At 39.8% G+C, this 16,551-nt stretch overlaps 1 protein-coding gene across 4 annotated transcripts in view; it reads left to right on the top strand.

Moving 5' to 3' along the window:
- chrna8 (cholinergic receptor, nicotinic, alpha 8) overlaps positions 1-16,551 on the top strand; it is a 46,819-nt gene that overhangs the window by 22,525 nt on the left and 7,743 nt on the right. For all 4 annotated transcript variants that reach the window (XM_053479381.1, XM_053479383.1, XM_053479384.1 and 1 more), the window contains exons 3-6: positions 2,854-2,898; positions 4,041-4,150; positions 11,635-11,714; positions 13,058-13,225. In XM_053479381.1, the coding sequence (XP_053335356.1) occupies positions 2,854-2,898; positions 4,041-4,150; positions 11,635-11,714; positions 13,058-13,225 (403 nt within the window). The remainder of the gene's footprint in view (positions 1-2,853; positions 2,899-4,040; positions 4,151-11,634; positions 11,715-13,057; positions 13,226-16,551) is intronic.

The raw sequence follows: 16,551 nt of genomic DNA on the forward strand, positions 1-16,551 counted from the left end.
AGTTTTAATTAAACAGCAAAGTAGAAGTCAGTGAACATCATAAAATCCGGACAGAAGGACAGGGTAGATGCTTATTTTGATTAAAGAGATGAAAATAAAGGAGAGAGAACTAATCAAACAGTACAGAGTGATGTGATGGCAATGGGTCGTCTGTGTGATGAGCGGTGTGAAAGTGCAGCCCATTAGAGAGAGAGCAGGAGTATATGAGGTACGAGTGTGGATGGGATTGGTTTGAGTTGTAGGGTGATGAGCTAGATGACCTCTGTTAGATGTAGCACAGCATGCAGGAGGATTAATAAGGTCTGGGTTTAAGGAAAATATCCACAGGAACGATTTTCGGCGAGACAGAGAACATAAGTCCCTGGGTAATGGTATATGTTTTATTTAACAATGAGGCACACACTGAAATGTTCAGCTCTCTGATTGTGCTCTTCCTCACAGATCTGCTTAATGTAATAATAATCTAAAGACAATGTGGGGCAGCTCAGACACCACAGGCGCTCTTTCCTCTTTTAGCTAAAAAGCCAGTGTTTCAGCAGCGACACGACCAACACCCAGCCGCAAGAGATTAGTGTTTTTGAGATAAAATATGCCTGGCAGAGCATCTGAACCCCAAGGACACTGTCAGGTGTTAGATTACCGTCCGAGTGATGGGACGGCTTCAGAAATCAAAGTCAAATGTGTCCTGTGCTGCGGCTGCCAAGTGCTAACACGTTTTTAACACGCAGACACAGCGAGGTCAGAGTCCCCTTCAGAAAGCTGAATCATTTCTGTCTAAGGGGACGTCCCTGGAGCTTTACTTTATTGGTACTTAAAAAAATTTATTGAGCGATAAATGAGTACTTTAAAGTTATTTACTGTATAAATGAAAAAACAACACATTTTACTATTAGATCTATGATGTAGTGGTTGTTATATGTTTAACATTTTGGATATAATTTTATTTGACATGCTGTTTTTTTCTGTTTCTGTGCAAATCAGTGCTTGCAGCATTTTACGTTTTTGGATCAAAGTACCTTATGTCTAGATATTGTACAATTTAAACTGTGATTGACTGTGCTGTAGCTATGTTTGTGAATTTTTCCTAAACGATAGTTGAATATAACAACAATCAAGAATTGTTAAACGTTTGTAGTGACACAATACCAACAAATTAGTTATATATCACAACGACAAATTAGAGGGGTCCAAATAGTTAAAACAAAGTGTATTTTAAAACAGGATTGCTGGAAATACAATACAGTGTCTGATAGCGTGCGTCACCCAAACTGCAAGTCTGCCCTCTCGTGATAATCAAGTTAGCAAATACCTGAGCTACGCATGAGAAATATCTTGCAAAACAAACATTATGGTTGAAATACTTGCTATGGCAAAAAAAAAAAAACTTATTAATAATTAACATCCAGATTTGTAACTATTAGTGCATCATGCCTATTGTAGTGGGATCTTGATGCTGATACTGTAGCTAGCTAGTTTAGCTGAGTTAAACTTCAAAGAACTGAGAGTGGAATTGCTTGTAATGCATCATTTTGTTTTCATAATCAATTCTTGTAAATCATCTCGTATATGAAACTTTTTAATAAAAGATCATTTTTTAAAAATTATTATTTAACAAAGTCTAATTCATAGCAACGCTAGCATTTCTTTTCAAGCTTTCAATAAAAAGCACATATTGTATTTTACGTTATTTCTGGCACTTTGTTCTGTTTGTTTATTATATTAACATCAAACATGACATTTATACAGTATATCTTGCACAGAAAACTGGTCCACACTGAGTTCCGTCACCATGAAAGCATAGAGATGGCTTGATTTTCCAAAAGTTAACTTTCACCAAAGTATTTCCATGGAGTAATACATATGAGCAGTTTGACAGAAAAATGGGTTTGATTGCATGTGAAATCTTTTTTTTTAAATACATAGAAAAACTACAGTTTACAGCATCATCTGGCCCAAACCTGTCATCTATCCGCTTCATTTTCCCTATGGTACATCATGACAGCTCGCTTTTGTAGTAGAGATATGAGCTGTAAGACCATCAACCATCAACTTTCCACACACAAGTGCATCTCATGTCTTTTATACACAGATGGCTTGAGCTTTACCACAGTATCCCACATAGTTTTGTTATAGAATAAAAAATGTGTATGGACATAAAAATTGCCTAATTTACAAAACACACACCTGTAATCCATTAATGCGTGGGTGACTGCAACATCAGCAACAGTGTAAGTTTTCTTGTTTATTTGCTTCAACATTCTCCAGAAATCCAGTGGACACGTTCAAGCCTCTTGTGGCAGAAAGAAGCAATGTGATTGGTTTGTCACAAGGCTACAGCTTTTCCTTAAAAAAATCTCTCAGCTACAAAGTCAGGCTTTGCTCAAATCATGGCATCTAAAATAAGGTCATATAACAATTTTCAAATTTTGTCATGGACAACGTTGTGTCGAAGAATCAAAAGTCGTAATAGTCAAAAAATCTGCATTCTGTGCACTTATCTTGGTGGCGCTGTTGTTTTAGCGCTCCGGGCCGCGTGAGAGACGTCAGTACTGTAAATGTTGATGTGAAGTCACGGCCTGATTCTATAGAGAAACGCTCTTTAGTGTATTCGCCATTAAAGCGCTGTTACACTTCTAAGAGGTTCGATTGCTTCAAATTACAGACTGTTATAAACTCTCACTCACCGACTTATCTCTAAAGCTCCAAATGCCTCCGAGTGCCTGAGAGAGAGAGAGAGAGAGGGAGAGAGAGCATGATGTTGAGAAAGAAAATATACTCACAGAGAAAAGACACGGTACTTAACAGTCAACTCAAATTGCTTCTTTCTTTCTGTTTTCTGTTTTTTGTTTTTAGGATGAGAAAAACCAAGTGCTCATCACCAACGCTTGGCTACAGCTGGTAGGTTCTACTCCATGCATTGCTGCTCAGAAATATTGGCACCCTTTATTAAAGCGATTATTTAAAATAAACACAAATATTGAGATGTTTTATTGACATTGAACTTTAAGGTGTAATAAAATAAATATAACCTCATATACAATATATGGAAAATTTTGTGCCGAAATAAATAAATAAATGGTATTACTGTGGAAAGGCTTGACGGCAGGTGCCGAATGTAAAACTGTTCTAGTCTTCCTGCAGAGTCAGCATTTAGTACCTGGACCTGATTGTTTACTCCCCGCCCTTTTTGTCTGATGGACAGATGAGATCCTCCTCCTGTCCTAAAAGACTATAAATAGCTAAAATCTGACTTATAAAAAGCTATCGGACGAGACAGATGTCTAGCGACCGATCTAAATGAGCAGACGTGGAAAAACGGGATGTAGATTACATTAAGGTTTAGATTAGGATTCCATACACTTATGTAAGATCACACGGATCAGATCAGGGTAATTAACGGTGGAAGGTCAAACCACAGAAGAGAAGAATTTTCCCCTGAGGTGTGATGTCTGGCGAAAGGAAATCGTCCACACATAAATGCTTAATAGGACAGATGTGGCCGAGCTCCAGACGGTGCATCGTTACAGTCCTGACAAACACTGGTGTTATTATTACCTCATAAATACGTGCTGTAAAGTGGAGTGTGTGTGCAGCACAGACGTACATCATCCACCTTATGTAATATCCAGGAGAACCCTCAGGGGGGACAAGAACAGGTGTTCGGATGAGAAAAGACGATGAACAGGAGCATCTTCATCTTATATCAGCAGATGTAGATTCATGGAAATGTCTCTTCACCTCAAGTATTCGTTTAGAAAGCACATATGGTGGGTGGGATGGCCCGGGGTGCACTTACTTTTTGGCCAGGTAGTGTATCATCATTAGTCATTCAGATTAAGTAAATTAGACGTCACATGACCCAGACAGCTTGTACTGTATCAGCAAACACACGAAATGGAAAAGTCGGACTGTGTGTACATGTAATATATAAATCTATGTGTGTGTGTGTGCGCGTGTGTGTCCTCTTTAATGAGATTATTTTGGTTGTGACCCAGCTGGATTACAGCTGTGTTTGCTCTTTTTCTTTTGTTTGTGTGTAGGCCTGGACAGATGTTTATCTAAGCTGGAACCCTGAGAATTACCCAGGTGTTAGCAATCTACGCTTCCCTTCCAGTCAAATCTGGACTCCTGACATCCTCCTGTACAACAGGTGACACCGAGAAGTCTTATTTTAGTTTATGCCAAAAAAAAAAAAAAAAATATATATATATATATATATATATATATATATATATATATATATATATATATATATAATGAAGGGTCTATAATTTTATCATGGGTTTATGATAAAGAATTTAGACAGAATATCAACCAAAAATCCAGAAAAAGCACTTGATACAAATGGTATGCTTTAAGTTGCATTTCAATGGGAAATAAATATTTGATCCCCAAGCAAAACATGACTTAGTACTTGGTAGAGAAACCCTTGCTGGAAAGCACAGTGAAAAGATGTTTCTTGTAGTTGTTTACCAGACTTGCACACATCATGGAATGCATTTTGATCCAGTATTCTTTACAGATTTTCTCTAAATGTTTAAGGTTTCTTGCCTGTTGCTTGGCAACTCGAAGTTACAGCTCTACCCGTGAATGTTTTATTGCATTAAGGTCTGAAAACTGGCCAGACTACTCCATGACCTTAATGGGCTTATTCTTGAGCAACTCCTTAGTTGGCAGTATATTTGGGGTCATTTTCATGCTGGAAGTCCCATCCACAACCCATCTTCAAGAGGTTCTAATCCAAAATTTTACAACACATGGCCTCATCCATTGGTCCCTCAGTGCAGCAAAGTCAATCTGTACCTTTAGCAGAGAAACAGCCCCAAAGCATAATGTTTCCACCTCCGTGCTTGACTGTAGGGACTGTGGTGTTCTTAGTGTCATAGTCAGCATTTTTCTTCCTCCGAAAACAGCAAGTCGAGTTGATGACAAAGAGCTCAATTTTGATCTCATCTGACCACAGCAGTTTATCCCAATCTTTCGCTGTTCATTGGCAAACCTCAGACGGGTCTGTACATGTGTCTTTTTGAGGAGGGAAACCCTTGCTGCGCTGAAGGATTTCAATCCATGCTGGCGTATTGTGTTACCAATGGTTTGTTTGGTGACTCTGCTCCCAACTGCCTTGAGATCATTCACAAGCTCCTCCCGTCTAGTCCTGGGCTGGTCCCTAATTTTTCTCATGATTATTCTGACTCCATGAGGTGAAATCTTGCATATAGGGCCATTAATGGTTACTTTGTATTTCTTCCATTTATAAATAATCGCTCCAGCAGTTGTCTCCTTCTCACCAGGCTTCTACAGTAGCTGATGGTCTTGTAGCCAGTTCCAGCCTTGTGCAGGTCTAAAATCTTGTTCCTGACTTGCTTTGACAGCTCTTTGGTCTTGCCGATGGTGGTGAGGTTTAAATGGGAGATAGAGATTTTGTGGACAGGTGGCTTTTATACACATAACCACATTCTCGTTAGGAGCACCTTCTTAAATTAATATGTTTACCACAAGAGCACATACCCAGTCTGTGAGAGGCAGAATTATTGTTGGTTGGTAGGGGATCAAATACTTATTTCCCTCATTGAAATGCAACTTAATTCATAACATTTGTATCATGTGCTTTTTCTGGATTTTTGGTTGATATTCTGTCTCAATCCTTTACCATAAACCTGATAAAAATTATAGAACCTTCATTTCTTTGTAATTGGGCAGACTTAAAAAATTGGTAGGGGATCAAATACTTATTTCCCCCACTGTATATAGTTTGAATTGTAAAGCTTGTGAAGTTTTGATAAGAATGATGTAATTTCTCAGTTTTCTCAGTAACATGATGGAGAAGCGACGATGAAGTATCGAGTATAGAACTCTGAGCTCCACTGAGTCCGATCCTGCTCTCGCTAACAGGCACGATTCACTCACAGAGTCACAGCTCCTGTAGGCTTCGGTGTGGTGTGTGTGTGTGTGTGTGTGTGTTTTCCCCACAGGCTAAGGATATTCCAGATCAGCAGGAGTCTTGAGGTGTCAGTGATAGGTGCTAGACTGATGATGTGATATATATATATATATATATATATATATATATATATATATATATATGTGTGTGTGTGTGTGTGTGTGTGTGGAAGAACAATTTCTGTCTTATAAGGTCTTGAAAAATAGTCCAGCTCCACTCTGAATTTTTTATTTCAGCAGCAGAAATGTATAATATATCAGCTCTTGGTGCTGAATGTAAAGAGAGAGGGAGAGAAAATTATTACATTTTAAATCTGTACTTAAAAGTGGATGAATGTAGGAATTGTTGTTTTTTCCCCAGCATGAGCCTGTGAGAGATTGTGAGTCGTAGCGTATCGATATACGCAACAATAATTCTCACTACCTCAGTGTTCTCTTAATCAATTAAATATATATATTTTTGGGGAATTGATTCCTGTTTCTGAGGTAAATGTCAACACTGCTGGTGTCTCCATTGTCTCTTGTGTCTCTTCATACACGGTCTGAGCCTTGCTAGCTGTGTAACTAGCCTCTGATGTGTTTGTATTTATCTTTTCATACTGAAGACGTGTGATATTATCACTTACCCCTTTTTATCAAACAGGTCTGATTATTTCCCTGCTGGTGATAAACATCCTTCCTCTCTGCCATGACGCTCCCACCACCATGCCTCAGAGAACCTCTTTTTCCATACTCCAAATCAGACGCCACACGGCTCATGAGTTTTCCATAAAGCTGATCTCTGTAGCTGTGGGTTTCAGCTTCTAAACCGTATCATTTGTTTCCCTCCCATTAGATTTGCATTTCCTCTGACTAATGGTCTCCTCCAGGCGAGCACTTGTGCGTCTGTGGCATTTGTTATTAACGGATATAACAACGCTGAACCAAACTCTGACTGGTAATTTTCCAGAACCTTCTCTTGGACTTAATACAAATTTTTCACCCCCATGATGCCGCTTGTTTGAGGTAGGTTTGTACTCTCGCTCTGGTATCATCCAAGAAGTAATGCACAGGCCAGGGGTAGCTCAGTGGTTAAGGCATTGGACTACGGTTAGGAAGATCCCAGGTTCAAACCCCACAACCACCAAGTTGCCACTGTTGGGCCCTTGAGCAAGGCCCTTAACCCTCAACTGCTCAGATGTGTAATAAGATAAAAATGTAAGTCGCTCTGGATAAGAGCGTCTCCCAAATGCCTAAATGTAAATGTAAATGCACAAGAGGCGTTCGAATCAAACCAAGACTTGTGATGAAATGTCTGGTGAATGAAGAAGTAAAAACAGACTGTAAGCACAGGATGGTGATGAGACTCTTATCTGCAGTAACACATTTGATCGTGTTGAACGGTTTGAAGGTTTTAAAAGAAGGCGGTACGTCCATGAGTGGAACCCCTGATCTTTGAAAAATCAACAGATTACTTGTTGGCAAGAGACTAATTTGTCTGTGTAAACTGAACACACGATCATTCACCAACACCACTCGCACGTTACAGGAACTCAGCTGGGAGTTATCGCCACGTCCCCTGTACAGTCCTGACCTCGCTTCAAGCCATTTCCACAAAAACATTTAAGGAGTTCCTGGGAGGCCAGCGTTTCAGACGTGAATTAGTCACCGATCATGACTCCGGTGTACAAAAAGAACTTTCTAACCTGATGGTGTCCGAGCACTTGTGAAACACTGGGATAAGTGCATTAGTGTAGCAGGAGATTATATAGAGAAATAAAGAGAGTTTATATTACCCCCAGAACTGTGCTCCGTTATTCTGTAGTGTTATCAAAAGTCCCAGTTTGACTCGAACATTGTGAGCTCATGTAGCGCTGTAACTGACTCCATTCTGCTATTTGTCGTCCAGCAGGTTCGTAGCTATTATTATTACTGAAAAGGAATGAATGAATAAATGAAAGGCAACAACAGAATTACATACTTGGCCCTTTGTCGCCGCTCATCTCCATCAGCCATATTTGAAACAAAGCCCTACTGAGAGCACGATTAAAGGGAAAGAGATTAAAAACGTGGCGTTTGAGAAATTAAATCTATAAAAAGCCCAACAGGAAAGCCATCACGGCTGAGCGCAGGACATAATCGAATGCTTTGGTTCTCACAGTCCCGGCCAAGTCTACAATAATAGCGCTGTTCGTCATGCCCGTCATCGAACTACTGGATATCGAGTCTAATCAAAAACAAAGTAGCAGAGGAAAGAGAAACCATAAGGGGGGCCAAGGACTGTTTAAAAATCACTCTAATTATGACAAACTTTTAATTTCATAATGTATTTGTTCTCCGAGGGATTGGCCCTAACGACAACAAGGATTCCTGAACAAGCACTTCACATATTAAAATTCAGTGAACATGTAAGGGGAACAGCTGGCCTGCACTTTTTATACAGTATAGATCAAAAGCCTCAAGAAATTAATTGTATCAGGCAATCATTTTAAGTTTCATTCTGTGGATCATGATTCAGTTCTGCAATGCAAGTAAAACAGGATTAAACCATAGCTATTACTGATATTACACCAAAGTTGATCACTTGGGGGGGGATTTAGCAGAGTGAAGAGAGAATTACACACACTAATAAGCTGCTTACAGTAAATATTCTACTGTATAGAGATAATATACATGCTGTATCTATAGTCTTAAAATTATTTTTTTTCGTTAAAAGTCTTGATTTATGAAAGCGTCCTGGTCGAAGTGCAGCTGATCAATCAGCTCACTCATTTACATAACTTTGCATACAAGACTGCAAGATGCCCCAATTCACACTCAGGTTTAAACAGGCTTTATTTCACCTCCAAAATATACAAGGGTGAGTCAAAAATTTTCTGCACTCTGATTATATTAAACCCACTCTTGGCCACACTGTCTTATCAGCGCTTTCTGTTCGAGGCTCCTGTCTCTACAGTCAACTGCTGTGCAGGTGTGAACGTGTTACATCAGTTCATTTGTAGCAAAATTGGACACCCCACTTGTGATTTCCACAAAAGAAGAGCAGCATGCAATGATTTTTTTTTTTCTGGTTTGGGGGTGTACCTGATGGCGAAACAACTCGTAAACAGAAGCGTTTGGATATCTACAGACAGAATTTGCAATTTCGATACTCTAAGGAAGGTAAAAGTTTCTTAGAGAGAATCATTACTGGTGATGAGACACGGATTCATCACTACGAGTCTGAGAGTAAACGGCAGAGTATGGAACAAAAACTGGAGGACCGCTATCCGAGGGTGCTGTGATCTCGTGTGACGATCCACGTCAGCACACTTCTGCACACACTGTCGACTTTGTTAAAGCATCCTCTCCCTATAGTCCTGATGTCGATCCATCAGACTTTTACCTGTTTGGTCCCATGAAAGGGGACTTAGTCCACTACGAGGACGAATTCACGGATTTACTTTTGATGAAGAAGTGAAGACTGTGGTGCATTCGTGTCCATCATTCATGTTGATGGACAAAGAGTATTGAAAAACAAGGAGGTTATGACAAAAAATATTTACATGTCTTTTCTAAAATTTTTTTGAAATAAAATCTACAGTGTGTGTGTGTACAGTATACACAAGATTATTGGAGTATATTGGATACTTTTTCTTTTATTCAAGCATCAAAAACAAAAGATAAACGGTGGCTAACGCGGCCCAGGATTTCATATTCTCTAGGAGGAGAGGTTACGGTCCTCTGAGTCATCTCCAATTCTCCTTCTGCCTTTCTCTCAGCACCTAGAGGGTTTAATTTTGGCCAAGTCTTTCCGAACACTTCAGCTGCGTAGGTTCTGAGATGCTTTGTTTACTGCTAAGACAAAAACACCAACTGGGTTTGGGATTTCACTTTGTCTGACTTGAGTCACTGGAGAGAGAGAGAGAGAAAAAGAAAGAGAGAGAGAGTAAATAAAATAAACTCCAAGAAGAAAGAATTAAGGCGAACTGGTAAAGAAGACTTATAGACCTACAGTAGTTTATCACACACACACACACACATGTAAAGTGGTTTTGAAATGTAATTAAACCGTATAAATTGTTAAACACTTTCCTAAACACCATTCATCACATGCATTTCAATAAGCGTCTACTTGCGCTGTGCAATTAAAATTTCATTTGATGTCACGCGGAGGAAGCGCGAGTAATAAGGAGACACTAAAGAGCTTTGAGGAGAACCTTTACGAGATAAAAGCTTTTGATAAATCGCACCGCGCAAAGTTATGTTCACACTAACAAATCCAGGTTTATTATAAATAATAACAATTAGAAGAAGAAAAACATCGCAGGATAAGAAGACATGGAGAGCTTTTAAAGTGACTTCATCTGTCTTTTTTAAAGAGTCAACATCCAGAGGGATTTAGGTATTCTCCCCCTTGGCTTTGGTGCGTTAGCCTTGGCAGAGGATTAGCGAATACCCATAGGAATGTTTTGGAGAAAGTGCTGACTCAATCAGTCCGGGAACGAGACTTATCGTGCGCTGATCTTTCGGATGAACTACTCTGTGTTATAAATGATATAAAAGCTGTTAAAATGCTAATGAAAGAGATTCTGTGAATGTTAATCAGATATTTTTATATTAGGGTTCATTAAACGGATCTATACCTCTGGATCTGCGCCGAGCCTCAATGTGAATACTGATTAACCTGCGAGTGGCGTTCAAGTCAAACCGAGACTGGTGATGACTTTTCTGGTAAATAAAACCGCGAAAAGTGTCTACTGACATTTAGAGAAGACTTCAAGCAGAGTATGGTGATGAGACTCTTAGCCGCAGTAAAACATTTGAATTATGTTTTACAGAAGGCCATGAATGATGATCCCATCCGAGATAGATTATGCCTGTGAACGTTCAGCACCCAATCCTTGAAAATAGTCAGATAACTTGTGGAATAAAGAGACACAATTGTCTGTGGGAGCTGTACACACACGATCATACTGTACATCAACACCACTTGCACGTTACAGGGACTCGGCTGGGAGTTATCACCACATCCCCCAGTCCTGATCTTAGTCTAACACATTTCCACATGTTTGGGTCATTAAAGGAGTTCCTGGGAGGCTGGGGTTTTAGACGTAAAGCAGTAATAAAGAAGTAAAGTGAAACACTGGGATAAGTGCATTAGTGTAGCAGGAGATTACAAAGAGAAATAAACACTGAGAAAAGCCTAAAAAGGAACAGAATCCGAATCTGATGAGAACATTAAACACGACCTGAGATAGTAATCTAGAACAAGACCTTTATTAGCAGTAAAGACAGGACGTGGATGGAGTTTGGATTCTATCATCGGACCAGCAGTACAGTTTGTCAAGGACAGCGAGGAGTCTTTCAAAGAAAAGCAGGAACCCCCACACTGATGCTGCGCTTTTTTCGCAGAGGAATGTTTCTGCTTTCCTTCAGCACACGCAGGTGTGATTAATAATCTGAAATAACGCAGCTCAGTAATCAGTACACGGCCCGATGCCACTCAACATTATAATCAAAGGCAGGTTTTAATTTTTTCCCTTTTGAGAGAGCGTGTTATCGCTGCACTGTTATGCAAATGTACTGAAATCAGTCATAATGAATGATTACAGAGGGAGAAAGACATAAATCATCACAGTCTACACAAAATATTAAAAGATTCAGGATGCTCAGGGTGAAATGCAACTAAGATAGAAAAAGCAGAAATCTGTTGTTTCTTGTTTTTCCTCTCAGCGCTGACGAGAGGTTCGATGCCACCTTCCACACCAACGTGCTGGTGAACTCGTCAGGAGCCTGTCAGTACCTACCGCCAGGTAAAACTCACCCAGTCCTGAGAGATAAATACTACGTAAACAAACGTGTTTAAAGAATACTTCCTTGCAGCTTTTCGATCTTTTATACACATTTAATGAGGTCAGATATGACAGGATAAGACGAAGCCACACTTCTGGGTTTATCTTGATTTATTTAATTTTTTTTAGTCAAGCAGTTAATTAGAACTAATTGTAATGCAGTGTGCATTCAAACATTCTAATGAGTCATTTAAGAATTAATGACTCATTTGACGAATCATTGCAGCATTGAGAATTGAATCGTTGAGGAACCATTTGACTGTTGAGAAAAGAATCGTTTAAGATTCATTTGGAAATGAGTTCATTGAGGCTTGAGGAATCGTTATGGTATTTGATCGATGAGAATTTAATCATTTTAGCATTTGGGGAATCATTTTGTGCATTTGATCGTGTAGAAATGATGAATTAACTGACAATTGAGAAAGGGATCATTTGAGGAATCGTTTAAGAATTGAGGAATTATTTGAGGAAACATTTAGTGTTGGATCATTCAGCACGGAATCATTTAATATATATAATTTAATATTCATCATTGAGAAACTCAAATCATTTAATGAATAATTTAAGCATTAGATCATTTAAAATTAATAAATTCATTTGAGGAAACACTCAACTGTTGAAGAAAAGAAATCATTTGAGGAATCATTTTATCAGTGCAGTGAGAAAAGCAATAATTTACATAAGCATTTTCCAATGCATTCGCCCACTGAGCAAAGGAATGAATTAAGCATTCGATCATTGGTAATTTAAGGAATTATTTTAAGAATTACTTGAGGAATGATTCGAGCATTTGGTCACTGAGAAAATAAATGATTTGAAGAATTATGTCTCAAAGCTTGTAAATGCTGAGAAAATGAATTTGAGTACAGTATGTAGTCATTGAGTAAGGAATTATTTGAGGAATCATTTGCCCCCTGAGAAAATCTAATCTCATGAAGTTAGGGTTCTGTGTTTGACACGTAATCTCACTTTTCACTTTCCTGAGTGTTATTAAACCTGCACTTTATCCTTGTTTACAAATATTTCACTTTTAAGATAAAATCCTAAAGACTTCTCTAGATTTTCACTTTTCATTTCTCTGATCTCTAATGATTTTTGTGAGCAACAAACCCTGAAGTTATAGGATCTTAGGACTCAGTAGTCTCTGTAATTAAGCTCACAACCTGGGAATCGATTCATTTTTATTAACAATGTGTCAGAGAGAGAATAAATTATTAATACACTTGAGATAAATAAAATCAGAAGTGTTTTTAGATTTGGACAGTTGCCTTGACGCTGAGTGTGTTCGTGTGTGTGTGTGACAGGTATTCTAAAGAGCACGTGTTACATCGACGTGCGCTGGTTCCCGTTCGACGTGCAGAAGTGCGACATGAAGTTCGGCTCCTGGACTCACAACGGCTGGCTGCTAGACCTGCAGATGCAGGAGGTGGACATCTCCACGTACATCCCCAATGGAGAGTGGGACCTCGTGGGTGAGACAGGGAGGAACACGCACACTCTCGTCTACATCTCTCTTTCTCTCGCTTCCTTTTTCTGAATTCTCCTCTCGCCATGTGACGCTGGTTTTTTTTTTTCTGAAAGAATTATTGATCGTCTTCCAGCATTGATCTTTTTTTTCTGAGAGAGGAGTAAATAACCTCCACTTCCTTGTAAGACAGAGCCCGGTCCACTTCTCAGACGTCTACAGAAAGCCACTCAGACGCTTAAAGTCAGACACTTAAAAACTCAAAGGGATTTAAGTTTGTGCTGTTCTAAAAAACCTGCACAAGCAGGAAAACCCAAAGGAGGCAGTGGCGTGCTAATTGAGCATCAGATACACGTTCCAGGGGAAAATCATTTAAAAATATCGATCTTAAAAAGTTAGCGACTCTCTCTCCCAGGGTTATCGCAGAAGAATTTTTTTTTTTAAAAGCAGACAAAACCGTGCTCATTTAACCCATGACGTCCCGAGAATCGACTATGATAAAAAAAAAATTTATGAAAGTGGTTAGCCAGGCTGCTTTCAACAGTAAAAAAGCGTCAAGAATGGAAAAAAATAAATAAAAGGCACACAGACTAGATTGGAACAACAATTATCAGGGGAACATAATAAGTGAACAGTCTATAAAAACAGACGAAGGCAGAAAGAAAAGAGGATAAACGTGGAGAGAAGAGGAGAAGGGTGTACAAACCTTTGCTTTCAGTCGTTCATTCATGTGAGATGGGATTAGAATTCATACAAAGCTTTAAGATTCAAAGCCGTTCTAATCTCTATCTCTCCATCTCTCTCGCTGTTCCATTCCGTCTGACAGATGGGATCGTAACGCTAACCGCTCATGTCCTGGCACTCACGTGGACAAACACACGCTAAAAACCTCTGCAGGATTTCACACAGCGCCAGATGTCCGGGTCAGACCTTCAGGAATTAAAGGGGGGGAAAACATTATAATAATAACACAGATTGGGGAGTTGGTTTGTTATGCCAAGTTTGACCACAAGAGGGAATAAAATTGAGGAATTAAAACTGATGAGTTACCATAGTGTGACATCAGGGCCCTCTTGTTCTTCTGAGGATCTCCCCACTTTTTCCTTTGCTCAACATGCTCAAAAAGTCATGAAAATCGGCAGACGTTGGAATCTGCTGGACACCTGAGAATCTCACACAAGATTTTGCTCCACTTCATGTTATTTTCAGTAGTTTGCAAAACTCACCCAGTGGATTTTGACATACTCCTCCTAGGGGATTTATGTGATCGCCGCCAAAACAGGCCTTCGTGAAGACATCGAGGATGCAAAATTGCAGAAGGATTTTTGATATCTCAAGTGGGTCAGCCATGATGATGCCTTAAACTTGCGCTGAAAAGTAGTTAATTCTATAAATAGTAAAAACTTTCTGTGTGACATTATATTGAGTGATATTACATTGAGGGACATCATAGTGTGATGCTTTTTTCATAGTGTTTGCAGATGACATTGTGCTCTGTAGCGAGAGCAGGGAACAGGTGGAGGAAAATTTGGAGAGGTGGAGGTATGCTCTGGAAAGCAGAGGAATGAAGGTTAGCCGCAGCAAGACGGAATACATGTGTGTAAATGAGAGGAACCCAAGAGGATCGGTGAGGCTACAGGGAGCAGAGGTAAAGAAGGTGCAGGATTTTAAGTACTTGGGGTCAACGGTCCAGAGCAACGGAGAGTGTTCAAAGGAGGTGAAGAGGCGGGTACAGGCAGGTTGGAATGGGTGGAGAAAAGTGTCAGGTGTGTTGTGCGATAAAAGAGTATCAGCGAGAATGAAAGGAAAGGTGTACAGGACAGTGGTGAGACCAGCGATGCTCTACGGCTTAGAGACAGTGGCGCTGAAGAAAAGACAGGAGGCAGAGTTGGAGATGTTGAGGTTCTCTTTGGGAGTGACAAGGATGGATAGGATTAAGAATGAGTTTATCAGAGGGACAACCCACGTTAGATGTTTTGGAGATAAAGTCAGAGAGGCCAGATTGAGGTGGTTTGGACATGTTCATAGGAGAGATGGTGAATATATCGGTAGAAGGATGCTGAGGTTGGAACTGCCAGGCAGGAGGTCTAGAGGAAGACCAAAGAGGAGATTTATGGATGCAGTGAGAGAGGACATGAAGTTAGTTGGTGTGAGAGAAGAGGATGCAGAGGATAGGGTTAGATGGAGGCAAATGATTCGCTGTGGCGACCCCTGAAAGGGAACAGCCGAAAGACAAAGAAGAAGATAGTGTGATGCTTTTTCTCCCAGCCACCTCCTTGAAGGTTTAGACATAAAATTTACCTGTTGCTAAAATGACGTCGCAATGGCATTAATATGTCCCCTTTAAATACGTGTGCTCACTGTGCCTGCTGTCTGTCTGGTGCACCCGGGTGCTTGGGCCCACTCGTCATTGCTTGCAACTATATTTCTTCTTTTCCCCTGTATGCTGATAAAGCGCTTGAAGCGCACCGAGAACTCTCACTAGCTCCAAGTCATTTCCTGACATCTCCAAACTGTGTTGTGTTTTTTTTTTTTTTTTTTCCACTCGAAGCTATGCCAGATATTCCCCCAAAATATTAAGATTCCGCTCGTATCCAGGACACGCAGCGGGTCTGAATAATGAATAATGCGCGCAGAGGCAGGAGGGAACGCGCCTAAATGAGTTTCATCGAATAAATGCACTGTTGAAATTGGCTTTGCATTTTTAATTTCGAAATTTGCGGAAGTGAAGCACACGGAAAACCAATGAATTATACATACGGGTCTAATTAGAGAGAGCGGTGTTACTTTCCTTTGCTTTATCTTTCTTTCTTTTGCAAATGCACGCTCGGATCACACGCAACGATAAGACGGTGTGTGAGTGTGTGGTGTCTCATGTACAGTGTACAGTGCCTTGCAAAAGTAGTCGCACACCTTGAACTTTCCCACGTAAAGTCTAAATAGAACACATTCACATTTGTGGTTGTAACGTGACACAATGTGGAAAGGTTTAAGGGGTGTAAATACTTTTGCAAAACTGTGTAGATTTGACCCTAGTGCTTCAGCCGCATCGGAGACACTTTAGTCCTGGGTAATAAATGTTTTTTTTTTCTTTTTCTTTTTCATCAGCAGTGTTCCAGAGTGTAGAGTTAAAATAATTACAGGAATGGAACAGTAACTGATACTGCAGTCAAACCTAAATGTGTGTGTGTGTGTGTGTGTGTGTGTGTGTGTGTGTGTAATGTGCCTATAAATCTTCTGATCCCCTTTTTTCGATTTTGGCTAAAAGCAATGAAGTGTTATATAACTATAGCTATAAAAGACATTACTGTGTGTCTGTGTGTGTGTGTGTGT

The sequence above is a fragment of the Clarias gariepinus genome, chromosome 20 (assembly GCF_024256425.1).
Source record: "Clarias gariepinus isolate MV-2021 ecotype Netherlands chromosome 20, CGAR_prim_01v2, whole genome shotgun sequence".
NCBI lineage: Eukaryota > Metazoa > Chordata > Actinopteri > Siluriformes > Clariidae > Clarias > Clarias gariepinus.